General features: G+C 51.8%; 1 protein-coding gene across 3 annotated transcripts in view; it reads right to left on the reverse strand.

Annotated features, from left to right (window-relative positions):
- The window catches only part of NDRG4 (NDRG family member 4), a 42081-nt gene extending 19760 nt beyond the window's left edge, over positions 1-22321 (reverse strand). For 2 of the 3 annotated variants that reach the window (XM_057712670.1, XM_057712669.1), the window contains exons 1-2: positions 21576-21642; positions 2586-2680 (exon numbers count right to left, since the gene is read on the reverse strand). In XM_057712670.1, coding sequence (XP_057568653.1) covers positions 2586-2680; positions 21576-21612 — 132 coding nt within the window. In that variant the 5' untranslated portion in view covers positions 21613-21642. Of the gene's footprint in view, positions 1-2585; positions 2681-21575; positions 21643-22242 lie in introns of those variants that run through there. The other variant, XM_057712671.1, reaches the window with a different exon arrangement.
- Between the last annotated feature and the right edge of the window lie 2379 nt (positions 22322-24700).

Here is a 24700-nt window from a genome sequence, read left to right on the forward strand (position 1 = left end):
GAGAGACGCCAAGTGCAGCAGGAAGAAGGCAGAGCCAGGGAGCGGGTCAAAGGGACTCAGGGAGGGAGGGGCAGCAAGGTGCTGGGCCAGGCTGGGCAGAGAAGGGATGTGTGGGGCCATCTCTGGGGTGCCCTGCCAAGGTGAGGAGCAGAAAAGACAGGCATAGAACGTGTGAGGCCAAGGTGCCCTCAGCTCTCTGTGCCGCCCACAGCCGCACACCCCGTACCAGTAGGCAGCCCCTCCCACCCCTGAGCCCAGGGGATGGGTGCAGGGATCCCCGAGAGCCACCATCCGGCCCACCATGCCCTCACAGAGAGGCTGGTCTCTGCTTGCATGCCTCCAGAGACAGGCTGTTTGTGGGGAGGAGGAACTTTTCAGAGAGTTCTGAAAAACTTCTTTCTTCCGAGTTGCATCACAATCTATAGCTTCCACTGGGCCCAAGTCTTTACTGAGAGCCTACAGTGTACCAGGCACTGTGCTAGGAACTGGGGAGACCGGGGAACAAAACGGACAGGGTCTGTGCCCCCCGGAGCCTGTGGGGCAGGGCCCGAGAGTGGTGAGCACTAGGGCCAGGCACGGAGGGTGTGCAGGTGTCAATATGAGACCCCGTGGTCAGAGAAGGCCTTTCTCAGGAGGGGCATTTGAGCAGAGCCTGAATAAAATGAAGGGCCAGCCCTGAAAAGCTCTGCGGCTGGTGTATCCCAGGCAGAGAGAACAGCTGGGAATATGATCAGCTTGGTCAAGGAAGAGCAGTGAGCCTGGGAGACGGGGGAGGAGGGAGCGGGGGGCGAGCGTGGCGGAGGGGCTGGGGGTGCGTCCTGGGCCCCAGGAGGGACTGTGGCGTAACTCTCAGTGCTGTGGCAGCCACTGGCCCCCTTTAAGCAGAAAAGTGACATGACGTGTTTTATTTATTTTTTGACTTATGCAAAAAACATTACATTACATTACAAGGGTACCTTACCAAAGCCAAGAACAATAGTTAAAAACAGGCCTCAGGAGGAATGGTGGCCAGTAATAGAAATCGAATCTTGTCAGCCTAAGCAAAAAAGGGAGATTTATAATTAGGATACAAGGGTGCCTTACCAAGCCAAGGGCAGGACTCAGGAAGGGCTGGAACAAGGGAATGGAGCACACTTGAAAGCCAGGAATGACGTGATGTATTTTAAAAGGTTGTACAGAGTAAGGAGACCAGTGGGAAGGCTCCTTCAGGCAGAAAGAAGGGGTGTGAGGGCATCTCGTGGCGTGCCCTGCCAAGGCGAGGAGTGGAAGAGAACATGTGAGGCCAAGGTGCCCTCAGCTCTCTGTGCCGCCCACAGATGCACAGCCCGTACCAGCAGGAAGCACCTGGGCAAGAGATGATGGGGGCTTGGAATAGGGAGGGAGTAGAATCAGAATCAAGAGACTACAAAGTGTCCGGCTCACCGGCTGTTCCCTGACCATCCGGGGGGCAGCCCCTAGGTAATCAAGTCTTATAAGTTAACTCGAGGTTCTGTCTTAAAAACAAGACTGCGCCCTGGGAATTCCCTGGCTGTCCAGTGGTTAGGACCCTGAGCTCACACTGCCGAGGGCCTGGGTTCTAACCCCTGGTGGGGGAACTAAGATCCCGCAAGTGGTGCAGCAAAAACAAAACTGCAAAACTGTACCCTTCTTGGGGACAGGACTGCCGGCCTCATGTGGTTGGGCCCCTGGCGCCTGGACAGCCACTCCGTCCCAACACGTGGAGCTCAGCGGCTCTCTCGGGCTCACCTCCTCCTGGAGGGAGGCTGCGGGAGGCAGGGCAGAGGCAAGTGTGCCGAGGATGCAGGGACTGGGCTCCCGGCTTCTCCATCTGCAGAGGGAGGGGGGAAGCCGGGAGCCCATAACCAGCTGTGATGCCTCAGCATTCTCAAGCAGCGGACCCACAGCTTCCGCGTGCAGGGAGGGAAAGGGAAGCGCGGCTGGGCATCACCACGACAAGAAAGCGCGGGTAGAAATAACCCTGGAAATCTAACGCCTGCTGTCCGGACGAGGGCCCTTTGGGACAAAATAATGACCTTGAATGCCTTGGTCCTACTGCTCCTGGAGGCACTGCCTTCCTTCCTACCTCAGAAGCTTGTGAGGAGAAAAAAGAGAAGCTGCAGACATGAAAGGCCCAGGTACGTGGAGAAGCATCGAGCCCCTGTTAGAGGCAGCACTGCCCAGTGGGGACCCTCGTGGGGCTCGAGGGCCTTCCAGAACCAGGGGTTGAATACGGCCTCATTCCCTGATAGCTGTGTGACCTTGGCCAAGTAAGTTAACCTTTCTGTGCCTCAGTTTTCTCATCACTGAGATGGGAATAAATCTTCCAAAGAGCCTCCCAGCCTCAAAGACAGCCAAAGTCACAGCGAGGTTGGCTGGGTTTTAGTCGCGTGGGCGCTCAGCCCGGCCGGGAACTCTCCCAAGGCGGGGACAAGGCGTCTCAGGGTGGCGTGAGAATTCCTGGCTGGTGGCTCGTGGGATGGAGGGTCAGCTCCCAGCCATCAACAAGACGAGAGGGAAGGCGCGCAGTTTCCTTCTTGGCCACGAGGTGGCGCCCTCAGCCCCAGAACCGCGAAGCGGTGACTCACCAGCTCGGCGGTGTCCTGGCCCCGGAGCAGCGGCTTCTCCTCCGGGAATCGCAGTTCCTGCAGGCCGGCCATGGTCACGTCGTGCAGCAGGAGCCCTGGGGAGGGAGGGCGAGGGCGAGGACGAGGGTTGGGGCCTGCTGAGGCGGGGACGCCTGGGCCCTGCTCGGACTCTCCCGCCGGCCGAGAGGACAGAGCATGTCCGGGCTGGGGCAGGGGGCATCCGGCATCACACCAACCCCTCCACCCCCGGAGCCCTGGTCTCCAAGTGCAGGCCTAGCGCAGCGCGTCACCCGGGCAGCAAGGCTCCGTCTGCAAGACTCGCCTGCTTGTCTCAGGAAAGCTTATTGTATTATTTGTTCTCAAAAGTTAAAACTGTTCCCTCCCTCCCCACCCCCCCAAAAAAGGGAAAAAAGAACGATGAGTGGGGGGCGGGGAGGAAGAAAGGAAGGGAGGGAGAGAGGAAGGAAGAAAAGAAAAGAAAGAGGGAAGGAAGAAAGAAAAGAAAAAAGTTTTGAAAAGCAAAGCAGCACAATACAGGATGACCCCTGAAACAATTTCAAGTAAACTTCATTTAAGATAACTGATGAGAACCTACTGTATAGCACAAGGGAACTCTACTCAATGCTCTGTGGTGACCTCAATGGGAAGGAAATGCAAAAAGGAGGGGATATATGTATACGTATAGCTGATTCACTTTGCTGCAAAGCATAAACGAACACAATATTGTAAAGCAGCTATACTCCAATAAAAAGAAAAAGAATAAAAAAATAAGTGAAACAAACAAAAAAAGAAGCAGAGGGACAAGTGTGGGGAAGCCAAACACAGGGTCAGAAGGCCCCTGTGGTCAGAAGTGGACAGTGGGGTCTGGGAGGACACAGCAGAACAGAGCTGAGGGCCGTGCTGAGTGCCTGGAAGGACAGGCCTGAGTACAGATGGTTCTGAGAGCGGATAAGGGGGGGCTGGCAGTGCGGCAGGCAGAGTGACACTGAAGGAGGCGGTGCTGGCCATGATGTACCACCAGCAGGGAGGGATGACACGGTGATCGCTGAACCCACAGCCGCCAGGTGGAGGGGCCCAGGCCCTAATGGCTGCGTGTTCCTGGGAGACCCTGGGCCTCTGAACCTAAGGAGAGGAATGGGTCCTATGTGCACATGTGTGTGTGTTTGGAGGATCCAGTGGTGGGATAAGGCAGGCAGAGAGGGTGCCAGGACCCCACAATCTGTCTAGCCTGGCACCGCCACTCCTCACTTGATTTCAGGATGGTTCAACTCATAATGCACCGAGAGAAACACTGGGCTGGGGATATGAGATGCAAATTCATAAAAGAATTACAATTGGCCAGTAAAGACACGGGAAAATATTAAAGCTCACTAGAAGCCAAAGATAATCTTTTTTTTTTTTTTCCAATGGAATTGGCAAAGTTTGCATTGCTGGCAAAGATGCACCAAAACTGGCACTTTTCTTATACTGCTAGTGAATGTATAATTTGATACATATTTCTGGAGGACAGTTTTACAGAATGAATTAAAATCATTTAAAAGGTTCTTACTCTTGGACTCAGCAATCCTCTCCCTGGGAGAAATTTCCTAAGGAAACCAGAGACAGCACCTAATGATTTATCTGTAAGAATGTTCACCACAGTGCCATTTATAATCGGGGAAAAAAAAAAAAACCTCTAAAAAAAGCTAAATGTCAATAAGCAGGGCACTAGACAAACTATGGGTCAATAACTTGTAAAAGATTCTTTAATAACATGGGAAAATGTAACAGATTTTTTAAAAAAAAAAAGCAGTTATAAAACAGTATTATCCAAATTACGAGAAATATGAATAATTCCACGAAAAAGCCTGGAAGGCTTTTCATAAAGTTAGCAGGCATTAGCCCTGGGTGAGGGGCTGAAAACTAGGGTCTACAGTCTGAAATCAGTAAAAGAACATGTAAGAACGACCACTGGAAGATCATTAACAATTCTCTGTCCTAGCAAAGCACCTCAAGGCTCCCCAGGTACTTTCCTGTGCTGTTAGATTTCACCCTGACGGGAAATGCAATGAGCTAACCAAGGCTAAGAGAGACCCCATGGCTGCCCAGATGGGGCCAGGCCTGGAAACGGGGTCTTCGGATTCCTAGCCTGGTCCAGTGCTCATTCCGTAACACCACGGCCACCTGACCGGGAAGGATGGAAGGATGGCTTCCTATCCTTCCTCCCATCCTCCCTCCCATCCCTCTTCCCTTCCTTCCCAATTCTATTTTTAGTCTTTCTTAAGAGGAAGGCCCTCAGACTTTCCCGTCTGCCCCGGAAGGCTGACAATGCCACTAGCTGGTTGGTCAGAAGGTGCCCCCCATCCCTGCCCATCCCTGCTCCTTTGGTTTCTCCCTGTGGAAGCCCTAGTGACTGGGGAGTTGGCACAGTGGTTGTTTGGGACCCCAGGGCACACAGCCTCAGATGGAACCCATTTCTGTGGCAGGGCAGTCCTGAGACCAGGTTGCAGCTCCAGACCTTCCCTGGGCTTCCTTCCATCCTGTCCGAAGCAGGAAGCATCAGCCCTCTAGAATGTTACAAAGATGGTGCCTTGGGAGCGCATGGGTGTCCCCACCTGAGTCTAGTTTGGGGTTGAGATGTGCTGAGGCTGGGCTGAGAGCTGCTAGCCACTCAGGCCTCCTGGAAGGTCAGTCCAGAGCTGTGCAGCCCCCCGGGAAAGCCTTGTCCCCAGCATGAAGAGGCCAGGCAGGGAGGTCCCTGCCCACCCAGGCGCCCAGGTCCCTGCACCTTAGTGCCACGCTGGAGCTCTCTGTTCCCAGTGGTCTCCGGGGAAACCAGCTAACACAATGCAGATGGGCTGTATTTTTAGAAAGGCGTCCTCTCCCCTCTCCCCCACCTTCTCTCCCATCCTTTCTGATGTGTGCACACTCACCCATCCCTCCAAGTGGGGAGCTGAAGGAAGGGCCCCCATCCTGGAAAAGTCTTCCCTCATTAGGGCTTTTGTAGCCGAATTCCATTCAACGCTTCGGCAGCGCTGGGGTGTCCCCGCCCTCTCCCAGGCCTGTTATGAAACCACGCTGGAGACCATCCTCCCCAAGGATGGTGCTGTTAAAAGGGCTGAGAGTGGGCGGTGCAGGGACAGATGGCCTGTGATGGAGGGGGTGGTGGGCAAGGGGACTGCAGAGAGAAACCTCCGGATCCAGAGCCCTGGGGATGTCTCAGCCCGTGGAGAACAGGGGCAGCCCCGGGGCCCAGCAGCTGGTGATGGGGGAAGGGGCGGTGCTCCAGAACAGAGGCCGGAGCCGATAGTCCCACAGGGTGGTGGCTGACAAGTTTCTTGCTAAGAAAGTTATGGTTAAAAAAAAAAAAAAAGCAGTTAGATGATGTGACAAGAAAATGAGATTCCTATCAAAATCACTATAATGTATACCTGAAACTTATAGAATGTTATATGTCAGCTGTATTTCAATAAAGCTGGAAAAAATTTTTCAACAGAGAGTGAGAGTCCATCAACCTCCCACAGGGAGGCCCGAGTCAGGTCTGTCAGGCGTCAGGGAGCACAGGGCAGATGGGGTGGGAGATCCCGGGGGCTGTGAAGCAAAGCAATGGACCTTTTCACGTTGCCTTTTTCCCCCTCTTCATCCCAGGTTCCCTAAATGGGAATGGGCCCATTTAGAAGCAAATGGGACTGGGATGAATTCCAGCCCTCAGCTTCTCAGTGGTTAGGCCTGGAGTCACTGGAATCTCTTCTGTCTCACGCACTGGCTAGCTTTATTGTGGGCAGATCACTAAGAGGATTGCTTATCTGCAAAATGGGAGTGGTAGCCTTCCTCTGCCCACCTCAGAAAGCTTTGAGGTACAACAGAGACAACAGATAGAAACACGCTTTTTAAATGGGAGATTTCTGTACCCACTTGGATGAGACAAAGATAACATAGGTGACTGGGGCCCTAAACTTCTTCTGCCTACTTAAGACAACCCTGGAGTTTCTTTTTCTCTTGTCTCCTGTTTAAGGAAGGGTTCATACCTGCTAGCAGGGAGGCTCCACTGATGTTTCCAAGAAAGGGATGGGAAAGGGATGAGGGAGAGAAAACCCGGGCTCTTTGGCTGGGTGACAGAAAGGAGCTCCCCAGCAGCACGAATGTAGGTGGATTCTTTAAGAGGATTTCATTTTCTTTCAATTACTTTTGGTTGCTGATTTGTGCTTCTTTAAATGTGATTCTATGCTGAGAACGGAGCCATGTGAACCCTCAGACTTATTAGGGTTAAAAATACCAACAATTGGGCTTTCCTGGTAGCACAGTGTTTAGAATCCACCTGCCAATGCAGGGGACACGGGTTCAACCCCTGGTCCAGGAAGATCCCACAGGCCTCGGAGCAACTAAGCCCATGCGCCACAGCTACTGAGCCTGCACTTTAGAGCCCACAAGCCACAACGAATGAGCCCGTGCTCCACAACTACTGAAGCCCACGCACCTAGAGCCCATACTCTGCAACAAGAGAAGCCACTGCAATGAGAAGCCTGCACACCGCAACAAAGAGTAACCCCGCTCTCCACAACTAGAGAAAGCCCATGAGCAGCAACGAAGACCCAACGCAGCCAATAAATTAAACAATAAAATAAAATAAAAAATTATTAAAAAAATATATATATAAACAATTACTATGCTCATTCCTGAGCCTTGTCAATAACTGCTTCAGTTACATAAGCTATGGAATAAAGCAACTGTTGAGTGGAAGCACTGCTCAGCCAGCAGTAGGGGGCGTTTGGAAATACACATGGGGATGTTGGGTGGTCTTAGCACCCGGGGGATCCTACAGCATTTAGTGCCCAGGAGCCAGGGGCGAGGAAGGCTGTGTGGGGACAGCTGTACAGTGAAGCATCGCTCCCCATCCCAAAACACCCACACGTGTCCCACCAAGAAATGCAAGAGCTGAAGGTAAAGGAAGGCCCGACATCAATAGGGTAAAGTTAGCCTATGCAGACGAACTAGACCTTGTGGGACAGGGTGAAACCAAGCGACAAAAGAAGCAAGACTGTGGAATGGCTTTTCTTTTTTCAACCGTAGGAGTGAGGGAGCCTCTGGCAGGTCATGGTCAAGGTCTTGCTCCAAGATGCGCTGTGGATGGTACACACCTCAAAGTCCTGGTTATAAGGTCTCGTTATCATGTGAAAAGCCACAAGCAAATGGAACAAGAAGCAGAGCCAACCTGGCCTGGCCAGCTCCGCCCTGGGGGAGGGGTCTGTGCCACAGATTAAGAGGGACACCACTAAGGCCAGGCACATGACTCACGTTCCAGCCTGGGCGCCTGATGCCCTTCCACCCACACCACGCCAGCACTGTGGTTTGAAAAGAAGCCCCAGGATTCAGAGACCCCCAAAATCAGGTACTCAACTTCCAGCTGCACTGTGCAGAGGGTTTAGAGCCATCCGGGCAGCTGGCCCCTTGTATCACTCTCCCTGCCCTGATCCTGACCTCAGAGGGCTGGGACAGCACTGGGGGTAGGGCTGGATGGGGACTAGACCTTCCCTCAGCATCCCCACCTCACAGGTGAGACAAAAACAGGCGCACGTCCCCAGGACTTGCCAATCCAGGAAGGGACCCTAGAGTCCGTGCTCTTAAACCCTACCCTATACAGATTCTGTCTCCCCGAGTACACGGCCCAACAGGAGGAGGCAGGGAACATGATCTTCTGTTCTGGCCCAGCCTCCACTTCCTCTCTCTAGTTACAGCCACTTGATTTAGGCCCACCCTGAACTAGACCACTTCTCCTGCTTCTTCCTTGATTTGGGTCTAGGAGTTCCGATCCGCCCCCAACCACCGCCATCCTGCCAACACACACACACACACACACACACACACACACACACACACACACTCACACACACTCCCATGTGCTCAAGGCAGCCCTATCTGGATTCTGACACTCATAGCTAAAGACCCCAGCTGACTCAGTAGGCCCTTTCTACCCACAGGAGGCACGTGCCTTTGTTCATGCTGTTCCTTCTGCCTGAAATGCTTTTCCCCATCATATCACTACAACAACAATACTAACAAAATCAATTGTTAATATTTTCTGACACTTGATATGTTTTTGTTGAATGAGATGGAATGAATGAACAAGTGAATGAATGGTTCTTCACCCAGAGTGCAATGTATTAGATGATTGATAACATTCAGCATCGGTGAGGTTCTGGGGAAACAGCTTATACACTCATACACCGTTGGTTGGACTGCGGTGGGCAGTTTATTTGGAGGGCAAGTTGGTCGTTTGTAAAAATGCAAATACCTGTCAACTCTGCAATTCTGTTTCTAGACATTTATCCTAAACAAAAACACTAAGAGGCTGTGCACAGGGATGCTCGCTGCAGCACTCTTTGGAACAGGAAAAAAGTAAACACCACCCAAAGAAGCATCAGGTGAGTGGTTAAATAAACCATGGCACATCTACACCCCAGAGCACCAGGCAGCTATGTAAAAAATAAGGCAGCTCCACTCAAACAGATAGAGAAAGCATCCTAAAATATGCAGTTAAGAGAAAAATGCATGTCACAGAATAATAAGTTTAAATAAATAAGCCCATTTATGTGAAAAATATAGGCACCATATAGGTACATACATTTGCAAATTTTTTAAAAAATAGGTCCTCAGATGAATCACGGTAACTGTAATGCTCGCCTCTGGGGAACGATATGGGTTCGGAAGGGTCTAAAAGGAGACTTTATTCTACACAGCAGATTTTATCAAATCTAGGATACCACTGATTATAGCTGACACTAACATTTTATGTTCCAAAAGAGTAAAAACACTGCCAATTACGTTAAGACAGAATAATGTCCCCTATCTTTTAACTTATTATTTTGGAATAATTACAAATCTATAGAAAAATCAAAGAAAAAAACAAAGCACAGAAACTTCCCACGTACTTTTCACTCAGCTTTGCCTAATGTCACCATGGACAGAACCTTACTACAATTAGAGAAACCAGGAAAGAAAACACTGATACAATATGGTGAAGCAATCTGCAGATCTTAGATGAATTTCACTAGTTTTCCCAATAGTCTCCCAATCCAGGATGCCACACTGCACAGAGTTGTCATATAGTCTCCTCCAATTGGGGACAGTTCCTCAGTCTGCCTTTCATGGTGCTGATGTTTGAAAAATACTGATTAGTTAAATCTGTAGAATATATCGCAGTTTGGGTTTGTCTGTTGTTTTCTTATGATTAGACCGAGGTTATGCATTTTTATCAAGAATACAGCAAAAGAGATGTGACCTGGTCAGTGTACCATTTCATGGGGCACATGATGTCAGTCTGCCTTATTATTGGGGACGTTAAGCTTGATCACCCGATTCAGGTGGTGTCTGCCAGCTTTCTCCAGTATAACGTTACTATTTTTCCCTTTGTAATTAATACGTATCTTGTGGGAAGATACTTTGAGACTATGCAGACATCCTGCTTCTCATCAGACTTTCGCCCACTAATTTTAGCAACCACGGGTGATGCCTGCCCACAGTTATTCCTGTGGTATTTGCTTAACGATAATCTTCTATTTCCATCATCCCTTCTACATTTATTAATTGAAATTCTCCTGGAAGAAAAAGAGCTGTCTTTTCTTCTCCATTTACTTATTTATTCAATTACTTATTTTATTCTACAGATTATAATCAATTCCTATTATTATCTCATTGTTCTGATTGTGCCAGATTTGGCCATTGGGAGTTCCAAAAAGCTGGCTCTTGGGTCCTTTCACCATGTGCTCACCATTTTTTTGAGTCGTTTCTAATTTTCTAGCCCTATATGATGTTCCAACCTCATCTTGTATTTTTTCTGTCTCAATCACACGCGCAGGCGCGCGCACACACACACACATTCCATATCTACGTATCTGTATATCTATTAAAAATCTGGAATTGATACTGATACCTCTAATTCCAGTTCAACACCACGCAGTATATTCTAACTTCCCCCCTTTATTTGTAAATTTGTAATTGTTTTTCTTCCACAATGAGAAACCTAGCTCTAATTATCCCCAACTTTATTTATTTATTTATTTATTTATTTATTTATTTATTTATTTATAGCTGTGTTGGGTCTTCGTTGCTGTGCCGGCTTTCTCTAGTTGTGGTGAGCAGAGGCTACTCTTTGTTGCAGAGCATGGGCTCCAGGCACACAGGCTTCAGTAGTTGTGGTGCACAGGTTTCAGCAGTTGTGGCGCATGGGCTTAGTTGCTCCACGGCATGTGGGATCTTCCTGGACCAGGGCTCGAACCTGTGTCCCCTGCATTGGCAGGCGGATTTTTAACCACTGCACCACCAGGGAAGTCGCTCCCCAATATTTTTGTTTGTTCATTCCTAGTAGACACACAAAGTAATTTCAGAACTGCTACTTATATAATGAGTTCTTATCATTCAGAACTTTTGGTACTTACTTTATTTTTTAGATATTTTATTCTTTTAGACTTAGACCCAAATTTTTAAAAAATATTTATTTGGCTGTGCTGGTTTTAGTTGCAGCACATGGGATCTTCATCTCTGTGTGTGGAATCTTTAGTTGTGGCATGAGGACTCTCAGCTGCAGCATGCATGTGGGATCTAGTTCCCTGACCAGGGATTGAACCCAGGCCCTGTGCACTGGGAGCTCCGAGTCTTAGCCACTGACCGCCAGGGAAGTCCCAGACCCAAGTTTTTAAAACCATCTATCACTCTGATAAATTTGTTTTTTAAGCATTGAAGTATAGTTGCTTATAACACTTGTAAATCCTTAAAAAAGAAAACATAGTGAAATAAATTGTGTCAGGTCTTCCTAAAACGTCTTCACATTCAGGGTCTGATGCCTCCGAATCACTCCGGCTTGAAGTTGCTGCTGGCTGTGCTTTTCCATGAAGTCCCTGCTCCTCTGACGTTAAGATCATCCGTGGTGCAGCATTTTGCAAGAGTGCTCCACTACTGAATCCAGGATTTCCCTCCAAGCTGCAAATTCTGGTGTACATGTGATGGCAAGGAGAGCAGTCCTGGTGCCCACCTCACCAACACAGACTGTATTTTAGAGAGGTTATGAAAAAAAAGGTGCATCTTAGAGTTGCCATAACGTAGCTCTTTTTGTAAAACTTTCTTCTATTGAGGCACAGCACCAATGTGTGAATGCTGTTTATGTACACAGCGTGGTTCCAAGTATTAAACAAAGACATAATAAACCTCCAATCCCCAGACCAAGGGCAAGGGCAGACAGAACTGGAATCCCAACAACACGTTCATGTGAGCAGCTTCGGTACGGAGCCAGTAAAAAGTCCTACTGGGGCAGAGACTATTAACTGTCCTCCCAAATCTATTCTTCTCTTCTTCCTTAATAATAGATTCCCAAATTTTAGAAGAGCAGGTAGACAATGGGAATAAAGCCAATTTATGACCATGTGACCACAATCAGCCAGTTAGATGTAAATGGAAGGATGTGACTTTGGGATAGTGGTCTTAAAGGGAGGAGATATGCCATTCTTCAACCCTTCCTTCCTCTTGCTAGCTGGGATACAGATGTGATGGTGGGATCCTGAACAGCCATTTTGGACCCTGCGGCTGGATACTAAAGGTGACAGACTGACAATACAGAAAAAGTCTATGTTCCTAAGAATCATGAAGTCACAATTCTAGATAGCCTGTCTCTAGACTCTGCTTATGAAAGAGGGAAATACACTTTTATCTTGCTTAATCTATTTTTTAATTGAGGTATAACTCATTTACAATATTGTGTTAGTTTCAGGTGCTGGGCAAAGTGATTCAGTTTATATATATATATATATTTTTTTTTTTTTTTTAAATTCTTTTCCCATATAGGTCATTACAGAGTACTGAGCAGAGTTCCCTGTGCTATACCGTAGGTCCCTGTTTATTTTATATATAGTAGTGTGTATATGTTAATCCCAAACTCCTAATTTATCCCTCCCCCCACTTTCCCCTTTGGTAACAATAAGTTTGTTTTCGATATCTGTGAGTCTGTTTCTGTTTTGTTGTTTTATCTATTATTCTGTTGGGTTTTCTGCCACATGTCATTGAAGCTAATCTAAACTCGGGACAATTTTCTTAGAGACCCAGCCTAACATGCTAAAGGAACCCAAAGAAAAGGAACAGGAGGTGGCTTGCCCAAGGGGACACAGGGACGTTCCAGGGCTGGCCCAGAGCCTGCAGCCTCCTGTCTGCAGCGGGCAGCAGTTTCGCTTCAAGGAGTGAGCCAGCACCTTCCAGCCCACCCCTCACAAGCTCACAGTAACTGCATCAACACACGTAACCATGACCCACATTCAAAGCTTAAAAAGCTCAGGTTGGCACTTTTGGCCACAAATTCTCATTTCTTTCACACAGGTGCCTCAATTCAGTCCTGTATCTTTGCCTAACTTGGCAAATGTCCCAGAAATACAGATACACTTGTCCTGGATATCTTTGTGCATGATTCAAAGGGTAAACCAAGGCAACAAGCCTCCTCCAGCTCAGAGGTCTGCAGGAAAGAGAGAGCCCGAAGGAACAGCCTTCTTACTGGGTATTCCTCTCCTGGAAAGCCCCCTTCCCCTCTGAACTGGCTCATGTATTTGTATTTTGAAGAACACACTCACCTGGCAGAGAAGCACCCACTTCGAGCAATGCCCAGGGACTTCCTGCCTCACATACGATGTCTGCAGAAGAGGGGAGCGGCTCAGCCCCAGGCCATTTCTTCTCATAACAGCACCTAGTTGTGGAAGGGGCACCCTGGCCCCATCCTCAGTGCATGTGCTACACAGATGACCACACCCCCGGGGGCGGCCAAGGGGCCCAGGCCTAAGTCCTTCATTCATTCACTCACCAGATACTGACTGAGCAGCTACTATGTGCCGGGCACTATTCTAGGCACTGGAGATAAAAGACTGATCATTACAGACAAAAAGTCCTGCCTTTGTGGAACTTTCAGGGGAGGGGTAGGCAAACAATCAACAAATCTAAGTATATACATATACAGACATGGCACGTGCACGGGGAAGCAATGTCACAGACGGGGAGAGAGCACGGGGCTGGGGGCTGCGATCTGAAAAGGTGACAAGAGCAAAGACACGTGGAGGAGGTGAGGGAGGCGGCCTTGTGGATACCTGGAAGAGCGCTCGGGGCAGAGGAGACAGCAAGCGCTCAGGCTGTGAGGCGGGTGTTTGCCTGGCGTGTTCAGGCAGATGTGAGGAAGCCAGCTGCAGCAGAAGGAGTCGGGGGAGATGGGGGCGGGGGCCCGGGGACCACGAGGGAAGGGTAGGGGCATCAGACCACGTTGAGTCTAAATGTTGTTAGAAAAACTCTGGCTTTTCCTGAGTGAGGTGCCTTGGAGGGTTTTGAGCAGTGGGATGATGTGATAGGATTTCCAGGTTCTGTGTGTAGAAAAGATGTAGGGGGTGAGGGTGGAAGCAGGGAGACCAGTCACTGCACTAATCCAGGAGAGAGACGGCATGGGGGAGGTGGCGGGACGTCCTCAGGTTCTGGGTATGTTCCGAGGGTAGAGCCAGCGGGAGCTGCGGATGGATGAGATGTGGGGTATGAGAGAGAGAAGAGTCAAGGGTGATTTGGGTTTCGTCCTGAGCCACCGGAGGGAGAGAGTTGCCATTCACGCGTCCAGAAGACCTAGGTAAAAGGAAGTTGGGGGAAAGCCCAGGTGGTTTTAGCTTAGACCTGAGCCATGTGTGGCTGCAAACGGCAGGTGGTTACAAGAGTCTGCGCTTCAGGGGAGAGGCTGGGGCTGCAGACACCACCACAGAGGGTGTCTGAGCTCACGAGATAGATGAGGTCAGCGAGGGGGTGAGTGAGGACAGAGAAGCGGTCCCAGGATGAGACCTAGAGAAAGGAGATGAGGAGAAAGCGCTGGAAGAGAGAGTGTGCAGGAGCAGCAGGGGAGGCAGGCGGGGCTGGGGAAACCAAGTGGACACAGCACACGACTCGGCCTCAGGGACAGTTCAGGGAGGGGTGCGGGCTCCAATCAGGGCAGGGCCTTTGCTGGAATCCTTGAGAAGCTCTTTGCTGGGGTTATCAGGAGGATGGTCTGTGAGCCAGCAGCCATTTTGCCACCATAAGGAAGGGACTGACTTGGGACCAAGCCAACCCAAAGAAGGGACCTGACAGGAGTTGGGGAGAGACAGACAGAGCCTGATGGCCTTGAGTGGCCCTAGGTCCACTGTGCTGCATAGACACCCGAGTTTCCCTTCTTTGCGTCACTCTAAGTTCAGTTTCTGTCACTTGCAACCAAGAGACTTAATATAACATCTAAGATCTTTTCTCCTGCATGGTCCAGAGAGGCCAAGCAAAGGCCAGCATCCAACCCATCTGTCTGGCAATCACACATGGGCATCCAGGTCCAGGTGTGGGGTCAGAGGGCTCATGGGCTTGGAGGCAGGGCTTCCCCACCACACTTGAATGGCAACGCCATGGTCAACTCTGGCAGTTCAGGCCTTCTCCAACCCAGGCACTTCCATCAGATGAATCGAAAGAAGCAATGGTAAAAAAAAGGACTCCCAGAATGTTCTAGGGCCTGTGGTCTTCCTGGATGCCCACTTCAGATTGCAGGGGACCTCCAGGCCACCCCTGACCACTGCGCCTCCTTGCCCTGCCCCAGTATGCTGGGTTCACAGCAAACACTTTGGAGCTGCAAGGGCTTTGGGAGCAGTGGGCTTAGACCACTCACCTGATGGACAAGGAACAGGTGGTGCTCAGGTGGGACAGGCCAGGATTCTCACTTGCCCAGGACTGGAGCATCACCAGGCACACAGCGCCTGCCCTGCCCCCTTCCCCTCCATCATGCAAACTGAAAAACCATCTCGGTCCTCAAAGGTATTGGCTATGGGCTTCAGACATATGGTCACTCTGGTTGCAGTGTACCTTTCACCTGTGGTTCAGAGTTTAAAGCACCTGAGGATTAAGGAAAGTTGGAAGGGCATGCCATGAGAGCTTTTCTGTTACAACACAGAGACCAGCTTTGTGTTAGGCGAGCAGAAACTCACGTCCTATCAACGCCTGCGCTTCTGCTTACAAAACAGTGTCACGATGCCCTCCCAGCTGATTCTCAGGACCACTCTGTGGGCTCAGCCAGGCTCAGCCCACGTTCAAACAGCAGGCCCTGATCAGAAGCAGGTTTCCAGACCCCAACCCTACGGCCATGAGGCCAGCCTCTGCTGAGGCCGAGGCACCAGGTCTGATCTGCACACACCCCTGCATTGGTTTCCTGGCGCTGCTGTAACAAATCACCGCAACCTTGGTGGCTTCAAACAAGACCTGTCTATTGTCTTATATTTCTGGAGGTCTGAAGTCCAAAATCAGCGGCCCTGAGCTGAAATCAAGGTGTTGGCAGGACCACTCTCCCTCTGGAGGTTCTGGGGGAGGATCTGTTCTCCCTCCTTTTCCAGCTTCTAGAGCTGTGTCCCTTGCATTCCTTGACTGTGGCCCCTTCCTCCATGTGCAAGGCCGACAGTGGGAGCAAGGGAAGCAGTTTGCTGCAGACGTCACATCACGTCTCCCTCCAGCTCCCTCTATGGGGATGTGTGTGGCTGCGTTTAGGGCTCCCTGGGATGATGCCCACCTCCAGATCCTTAACTTAACAACTGCAAAGTCCCTTGTGTCACAAAAAATAACATTCACAGATTCTAGGAATTAGGTTCTGAATATGTTTGGGGGTCACAATTCAGCCTAGCACACATGTACACACACACACACACACACGCACACACCCCCATGACTCCATCTGTGTTAACCCTGTACTTATGGAAAGCCAACGTCAATATCTACGGTGAATGACTCTTCCTCTCTCGAGTTTTCAACAACGTCACCTCCCACAACACTGGACTTCAGCTCTCCTTCAGAATTCCCGCAGGAATTCTGGTTTCATCAGAATCCTAGTGCTTAGCACTTTACCCTGTACATGTGTTAATTTTTCATTTTTAAAAATAGAACTTGAATTTCACACAATACATATTCACTGAGAAAAGTAAGAAAAACAGAAGAGCAAAAAGAAGTTAAAAATCACATACACGGGCTTCCTAGGTGGCACAGTGGTTAAGAATCTGCCTGCCAATGCAGGGGACACAGGTTCGATCCCTGCTCCAGGAAGATCCCACACGCCACGGAGCAACTAAGCCCGTGTGCCAAAAAAACAAAACAAAACAAAACAAAAAAATCACATACAATACTAGTAACCAGAGGAAACCGCTGTTAACATTTTTGCTTATCTCCTTTCACTTTCAGTGCTAATCTCTATACTGAAAAAGAGGTGGGTTTTGTTTGTTTGTTTGTTTGTTTTTAACAAAAAAGCACTGTTCTGAAACATCTTTTGGACTCTGGAGCCAGATATCCTGGTTCAAATTTCAGCCATTTACTTTCCACCTGTGTGACCTTAAGCAAGTTACTTAACCTCTCTGTGCTTCAGTTTCCTCATCTGTTAAAAGGAGGAAATAACAGCACATACCTCGGAAGGCTGTTATGATGATGAATTAACATATAGAACGTGCTTAGGACTGTGCCTGGCACAAGACAAATGCCATGTAAGGGTGAGCTGTCACCATGTTATTACATGTATATAAGGGGACATCTGTTCAGGTGGGTAAATAACTTTTGGTGACATAATTCACAACAGCCTGGGGTTTCCTGTTTGTTTAATCTCCCCTACTATTAGGCATTTAGGTTGTCTCCAGTTTTGTTTTGTTTTTCTCTCCTATAAACAACTACGGGATAACATCCTTGAACAAACACCTCTGAACACATCTTTATTTGTTCTGAAAAATTCAACTGCTGGGTCACAGATCATACATATTTTTAAGCTTTCGATACATCATCGCCAACTTGCCCTTCTTGAAAGTTGACCAGTGGGACAACTTGCCCACCTCCCACACCCCGCTCAATGATCTGCTCCGCTCTCCCCTCCTCTAGCTGACCACGACCACATGTCCCCTCACACCATCAGTGCCCCAGTGAAGCAGTGAAGTTGACTAAAATGGATGAACTGGAAATTAGGATTCAGGGTCCTATTTTCAGCCTCCTGGGGGTGGGGGGGGGTAAATCTATGCCTCAGTTTCCCCCACATATAAATATATGGGTCAACACACCTGCCAACAATCAAACACTATTTTTAAAAAATTTTTGCCTTTATTCTATGGAAGATGTTTTTATTCAACATAGAATTTTAGGGTTTCTTTTTTGGTTGTTTTTGTCTCACCATGCAGCATGTGGGATCTTAGTTCCTGGACCAGGGATCGAACCTGTGCCCCCTGCATTGAGAGCTCGGAGTCTTAACCACTGGACCACAGGGGAAGTCCCTCAAACACTATTTAAATACACATTCCATGCATTAAAATGACACCAAAATTCCAGATTGAGCTGGCAAAAGTTTTGCTTTCTAATCACACATAAAGCATGTTTTTAAAAATTTCCACCGTCTAATACTGAGACTCCCAAGGGACTATTTCAGAGCCCCAAATCTGCCATTTTAGAGCTGACTCCGAACCATCTTGGAGACAGACTGTTGGAGTATAAATGCACTAAAACCATTACCTTTCCACTTGCAAATAGACGAATATCCCATTTTTCACCATCTCACTAAGAAATGAAAAAAAGGCACAGAGAGTCTCCCCTCTGAGGACTGCAGGGAGTTTGTGTGTGGGCAGGACAGAGCCCTGGGCTCCTTCTTACCATGCTAATGAGGAAGGGCCTTTATTCCCATTTTATTGATAAGGAGACTGAGGCTTGGAGAAATTAAGAATTTGCTCGGGAGCCGAGAAGCAGAGAGGAAACCATGACATTCACGTCCTCTGACTCGCACATCCCTGCCCTCCCCACCCTGGCAGGACTCTGTGAGAGCATCTGGAAACTATGTGCCGGCTGCCTAAGCCCTGCTCACCCATGAAGGAACGGCCCCTTCTCTCTGGAACAAGAAGACACGCTTGGGCTGCGCAGGACAACTCGTGGGCATCCTGCCCGCCCCGTAAGCGCGGGTGCCCGGCTCTGCCCACCTGCTGTCAGAGCTGTGGATGTCCGGCCAGCAGGGCCCAACCCCAGATGTTGTCTCCCCCGTCCCATGTGACGGGAGCCTGAGGCCAAAGCAGGGTGCCCCAGAGGCACGTCTCAGGGAGGCCTGGATTGTGTGGAGAACCTTGTGGAGGAACTTCCCTGAGGAAGGGAATCCAGGGACTGGAGCATAGCGGGAAGGGGAGGAGACCCCAGGACACAGAGGAGGCAGCTCAGGGACAACTACCGTTTGCTGCCTGCCTGCCAGATGCTGCTGTCAATGTTTTACATACAGTCTCACAACGGTATGGAAGGTACCGCAATGAACCTATTTCAGATGAGGAAGTGACGTGTAGAACAGCTATGAGTCTGGCCCAGAGCCAGGCAGATAGAAACACATAGACTCAGGACTCAGATGTGAAACCCAGCTCCACCTCTTCTCAGCCATATGGCGTGAGGCCGAGACTGACCTCATTGGTAAAATGATCATATGATAATAAAATGGGAGAATGTGAAAATTATAAACAGCTAAATAAACATGAGTTTCACAAAAAGGTTCAGTGAAATAACTTCCTAATGCTGATGTGGGGGCAGGACCTGGAGACTTCTGAGAAATTATCCTGGAGTCGCTGCTCAGCCTGGACTCAGTCAACAATTATTGAGCACTTGCTGTATGCCACCACAACAAACTGGCCACCACCTTGTGAGCTGCTCATCATCCAACAGAGGAGACGGTCAGGATCTCACAGGTGCATATGACAGGGATAAAGTGAGTGGAGACAGATCCCAACTTCCTGGCAGCCAACCAGCCAGGGCAGGCGTAGTCCTCCATCACTGGGACAGCCGAGACCAAGGAACCCGAGGGGAGAGGAAGCCCTCGAGACGCCCACCAGGGCCAGGTCCCATTGGGGTGTGTCACCTGTGCTATCTCAGCGAGCCTCACGCCAGCTCTCAGAGGGAGGGGTCAATAGTTCCATCTCTAAGATGAGAAAACTGAAGTCAGAGAGGTTAAGTAACCTATCTGAAATCACACAGCTGGCTAGTACTGGGGCTGGGATTTGAACCCAGATCAATGGGATGGGGAAGAGGATGGGAGGGAGTTGGAGAAAAAGCGAAGGCTGGAAAAACCACTGAGGGTGATGCCCTGTCTCCCAGGGCCTGGTGAGAGGTGCAATGGGAGCCCGAGACTGATGACAGTGTCCAAGGGAGTCCTGTTCCAGCCTGGCCAGGGGCATAGAGAGTCTGCGAGAACCAGGTGAGCGTGTCTGATGAGGGAGGAGGGACCCTGACCCACGTACCCAGAAGATGAGGGTACTCTGTACGGGGACCCCACTGGAGCCCCCATGCATGTCTCCCACAGACATTCCTTCTCCAGTTCCTTCTGGGGCTGGAAGAGGAGAAACGGAAGGATCTAGGAGTTCTGTCCTGTATGCTGGGCTCTAAAAACCCATGGGGTGGTGAAAATTTCCCTGTGGGGCATTAACACGTTCGGCCGCCCATGCAGTGCCCTCTGAGGTCAGGAGGACTGGCCCGCCTCAGGTGAGCGCTACAAGGAAAGTTGGTAAGGGATTGGCGGGGGTACCAGCCCCATGGCTAACTGGACTCAGACCTGGCACTTCTGAGCGCCTGGCCAGCGTTTCCAGTGCCCTAGGAGCAGCGCCCACCTTCTCCACTCTCTGAGCCTGGCATGAGGCAAGGAGTGGCCACTGCTACTTAAACACGTACCCACAGCCCAAAACGTCACCCACCGCCTACCCTACCCCGTCCCACATACTCCAGACCCTCCAGCCTCCGCTTCACATCACATCACTCCCAGTTCAAGCCTCCTCTCACATCCTAGGGCCTCTGCATATCCTGGTCTCTCCATCCTTCAGCCTGTAATGCCACCTCCCATTCTATTAATAAAAATTCTGTCTTTTAGGGTCCAGTTCAAAAGCTGCCAGGTGCTCAAATCTATCTGCTCCCCTCCTGCCCCCACCTCAGACTCCAGCCTGTTTCTTGAGTGTGTCCCCACACTGCTGCCCCCTTCCGTGTCTTGTAACAGGGCTCCCGGGCTCTGTTCCCTTGCACCAGATGGTAAGGTCTTCCAGATCAGAGATCAAACCTCCTAGGTACCAGAGGCTGGATGGATCCATGTGTCCACCCAGTACACACTGAGTGAGCACCTCCACAGCCCAGGACCTGGTGGGATCTGGGCTTCCTGACCGTTTCCCTTTCCTAGCCCCCATCCTCCTGTTTAGGTCTCTTCACCCCTTTACCCTGGGAAGACCTGTACAGTTTGCCCTTCCTGCCTGGGAGAGTGCTCCACCGTTCAGCCCCCGGTCCCCTCTCCTGCCTCCCCTTCTGGGCAGACCCAGCATCCTCTGTTATCTCCAGCCACAGCACCCAGGATATGGTGTCCAGTGGGGTGTCTGGCCACTTCTTCAGAGGGGCCCCAAGGCTGAAGTTCTCCAGTCATCAGGGCCCAATCTGGCTTCCCACTTTCCTGGCCACTTGGCCCCTACTCCCAGCAAGTAACTTCTCCTCCTAGGGAGAGGTGCTCAGATGGTCAGCAAGCAGGAAATCAGAGGCCCACGGCAGAGGTCCTGTTGGCAGCCCAGGGAGCTCCTTTCTTGGGGGGACCAAGCAACACTGATTGAAGGGCAGGGGCTCTAAGCTCTCTTTTCCCTTTTGGCAAACTGACTGGAGCTTGACTAGTCGGAGACTCCAAGGGACCAGTCCCCAAACCCGCGTCCCGGCGGCAAGCGCTCTACCCACCCCGGACACCGGGCCCAGGGGACTCACAGAGCAAAGCCGGGCAGGGCACCGCCCCAAGTCCTCTCTCGGGGCCGGGCTCCGCAGAGGAACCCGCAGCGCACGAGCTAGGAATTAGCTGCTATCTGCACCCCCTCCTGCTCGAATCCAAGCCACCCCAAACCCCCGGCCGCTGCCACCGCGCCCCGCTCCCGCTCCAACTCGGAAAGTAGCGGGCGGCGAGGGCCCAGAGGAGGGGCGGCGGCGGGGATGCGCCGGCGGTACCTGTCAGCAGCTCGATCTTGTGTCCCAGCACCTTCATCTCTGCGCCCGGCGCTGCCCGGCTCGGGGCTGCGGCGTCGGGGGAGTGCGCTCAGCCGAGCCGGGGAGAGGAGCGCGGGAGGCGAGGAGGCAAGCAGCCGGAGAGCGAGAAGCCAAGCAGGAGCAGCAGCCGGGAGCGCTCTCGCCGCCCCCCCACGCCGCGCTCCCCCCTCCAAACCGGTTGAAAAAAATCCACCAATTGCACGACCGCGCACCCCTAAAAGGCGCCCGCCGCCACCTGGTCGGGGTGAACTCCGGGAGGCGGAGAGACGGCGCGGGGTGGGTGCGGGCGACACTCCGGGAGGCGGCGGGAGGGGGCCCCTGGGCCCGCCGCCCGAACAAAGAGGCCCTACCGCCCCCGATGTCGCGATCAGGGAGGCGCGGGCGGCGGCCGGGCCGTGGCCCTGGGGGTCCCCGCGTCTGGCCGGGAGGGCGAGGAGGAAGAGCCCGGGCGGGGCGGAATGGGGTGCGGAGGGGGCTCCGCCCTCGTAGGCGAAGTGTGGCCCGGCGACAAGGGGGCCGGCTCGAAGGTCTGGGTCAAGAGCGGGGGCTGCACCGGGGGGCCGGCCGCGGCCGCAGCGGCCGGGGGATGGGGGGGGGGGAGATGGGCCTCGGGGCGCCGCCGACTCACCTAGGGTGATGCGAGCAAGACAGACGCGCAGGCGGGGAGCCGGGCCTCGGCGCCGCTGCCGCCAACGCGCGGGTGCAGGTGCCGGCAGCCCGGGGCCCCTCCGCAGAGCCACCGCTGCCGGGGGCGGGGGCCGGGCCTGGGGGAGGCGCGCCGCGGGGGGCGTGCCCACGTGGGCGCGGGGAGCGTGGGCGCTCGGCCCCCCGGCCGGGCCCGGCCCGGGGGCTGGACCCGGGAGGCGGTGCTGGGCGCTCGGCTCCCTCCTCCCGCGGCAGCAGGAGCGCCCAGTGGGCGGGCAGGCGAGCCAGACGCCCGGACCCCGGAACCTAGCAGAGACACCCAGGTCGATCGGCCTGCTCCTCACCTCCCGCAGGCGCCCGGAGGAAGAGTCTCGGCTGCTGGGAGTGCGCGGGTGCGGTGGGAGGCCCCGCCCGCCCCGCCAGTCCTCGGGGAGCCGCGCGCCGGGCTCCCGCGGGAGCGAGCGGTCTCGGCCCCAGTCTTTGTTTAGATTCCCCAGGAACCCGGAGGAGACAGCACCCCCCCCCCCCTTTCCCCGCCCCTGTCGCCGCCTGGGAACCGCTGGGGAGAAGCCCTGGGAGTTCAGGAAGAGCCAGGTGCTTAGGGGACCTAGGGTCGTCGTCCCCCGTGTTCAGAGCCCGAGGGTTTCTTTGGGAAACTCATGCGGGAGTGACTCCAGGCAAAGGTGTTCTGGGCCCTCGAGGTACCCCCCGCCACACACACACACAATGTGGCGAGCTCCCTGCTCTCCTCCATTCACCCTCCACTATCTGAGAGCAGGAAAGGGAACTGGGGGCCCTTTCGGTCCTCAGGCGCACTCTGGTCAGGCCCAGTGATGTTGCTTTCACCTGTTACCCCAAAAGAGGGAACGCCAAAGTCCCTGGATGGAGTCTTACTGTAGAGGGAATGAAAATAGGATGACCTGAAAAAATTTACTGGGGCAGGACAGCTCAAGCGGAGGGCTCCTGGAGACCTGGGTTCTATTCAAGCTCTGCCACTGACCTTGGGTGGGGCTCTGCCCATCCCAATTCCAGCTTTTTCGGTGCAGAGTGACCACGTTGGACCAGGTCATCTGGGAGGTCCGGGATGGCGCGGGCTGAGAGGTCAAGAGGATCCTTCAAGGCCTCTCCCCCTTCACTGGACCTTTATCTGGGCCGGTTTGTCATGAGGTCCAGCTTTCCCTCAGCTCCAGGCCCACTAATGTTTAGGAAGTAAGATTTGGTGGCCCCAGAGGGGTGCACATTCCTTCTTGGGGTGCAGTATAAATATATATTCTCCTTACAACCCTGGGGCTCACCTTGGGGAAATCCTTGCCTCTCAGTTTCCTCCTTTGTAAAGCGGATGATGAGGGGAGGTGGTGACAGAGTAAACCTCTATGTCCAAAACATCCAGGAAGCTGTGGTTCTATATATAACAAGCCTGGAACCGATCCTTAAGAGCACAGGCTGGATCTATAATTTCCTGACTGTGTGACTTATTCTCTCTGAGGCTTTATGTCATACTCTGTAAAACTGGGATGCTGCTGACCTCAGAAGGTTCCTAAGAGTTAAATGATGGCATAAAATGCTTAGTATTTGGTATTAGAGCACGTGGTTGAAGTGCTCAATAGTCCCTGTGATTACTGATGATAAAACTGTTATTACTGCATTAGAGATTCTTTCAGGCTTTTCTGAATTCTACCCTTTCCAATGATTTCAGACCTAGTCACTGAATACAACTAATTGTTGATGTTCTAGTAGCATAATTCATGAGGCCTAGCCTGTCCTGAATTCCTTGGAGGAATACAGGCCCCAGGAGAATGTATTATAAAAGACTGCCTAAAAAGAGCTTTGATACTATGACACGTCTGTCTGTGTGCAGAATGGTGTCTGCCATAGACTTGAATTAATGTGGACCAACCCACCTGGCTCAGATAATTCATGAACCCCAAGTGGGTATTCGGGGGGGGGGGGGGTCCGGTTGAGGATTTGAACGCCTAAAAAGTAGAGCCTCAACAGATGATGCAGCAATGTGATTGTAAGAACACTGCCCTCCCGGGGGCTACTGCATCAAGAAAAGGTGCTTAGGGGATAGGCAGGGAGGGGGGCCTGACCCCTTCTGGAGGAGTCACGCGTGCTGGGCAGAGGAGTCCCAGCTGAGTCAGCAAAAGGACAAGCTCCCAGTTCCTTCTACTCTGGGGCTTTTCTTCATCCCTGAGGGGCAGGCACAGTGTCTGGGGGCAGGCTGGGTGGCAGGGTTTTTAACAGAGGAAAGCAGAGCATGGCAGATAGCCAAGCTGTTGGCTGGGACAGGGAGCATCTAAGACATGTCCCTCAAGCCTTGCTCCTCATTATCTGAAAGATGCTGCAGAAGTCGCTGTCCTCTCTGGACTGCCCTTTTCCCACTTGCAGACTGCGGAGGAGAGTGGCCTGGAGCTCAGCTAGAGACGGAGACCCAGCCTATC

The sequence above is a fragment of the Hippopotamus amphibius genome, chromosome 16, assembly GCF_030028045.1.
Source record: "Hippopotamus amphibius kiboko isolate mHipAmp2 chromosome 16, mHipAmp2.hap2, whole genome shotgun sequence".
In the NCBI taxonomy this organism is placed as follows: Eukaryota; Metazoa; Chordata; class Mammalia; order Artiodactyla; family Hippopotamidae; genus Hippopotamus; species Hippopotamus amphibius.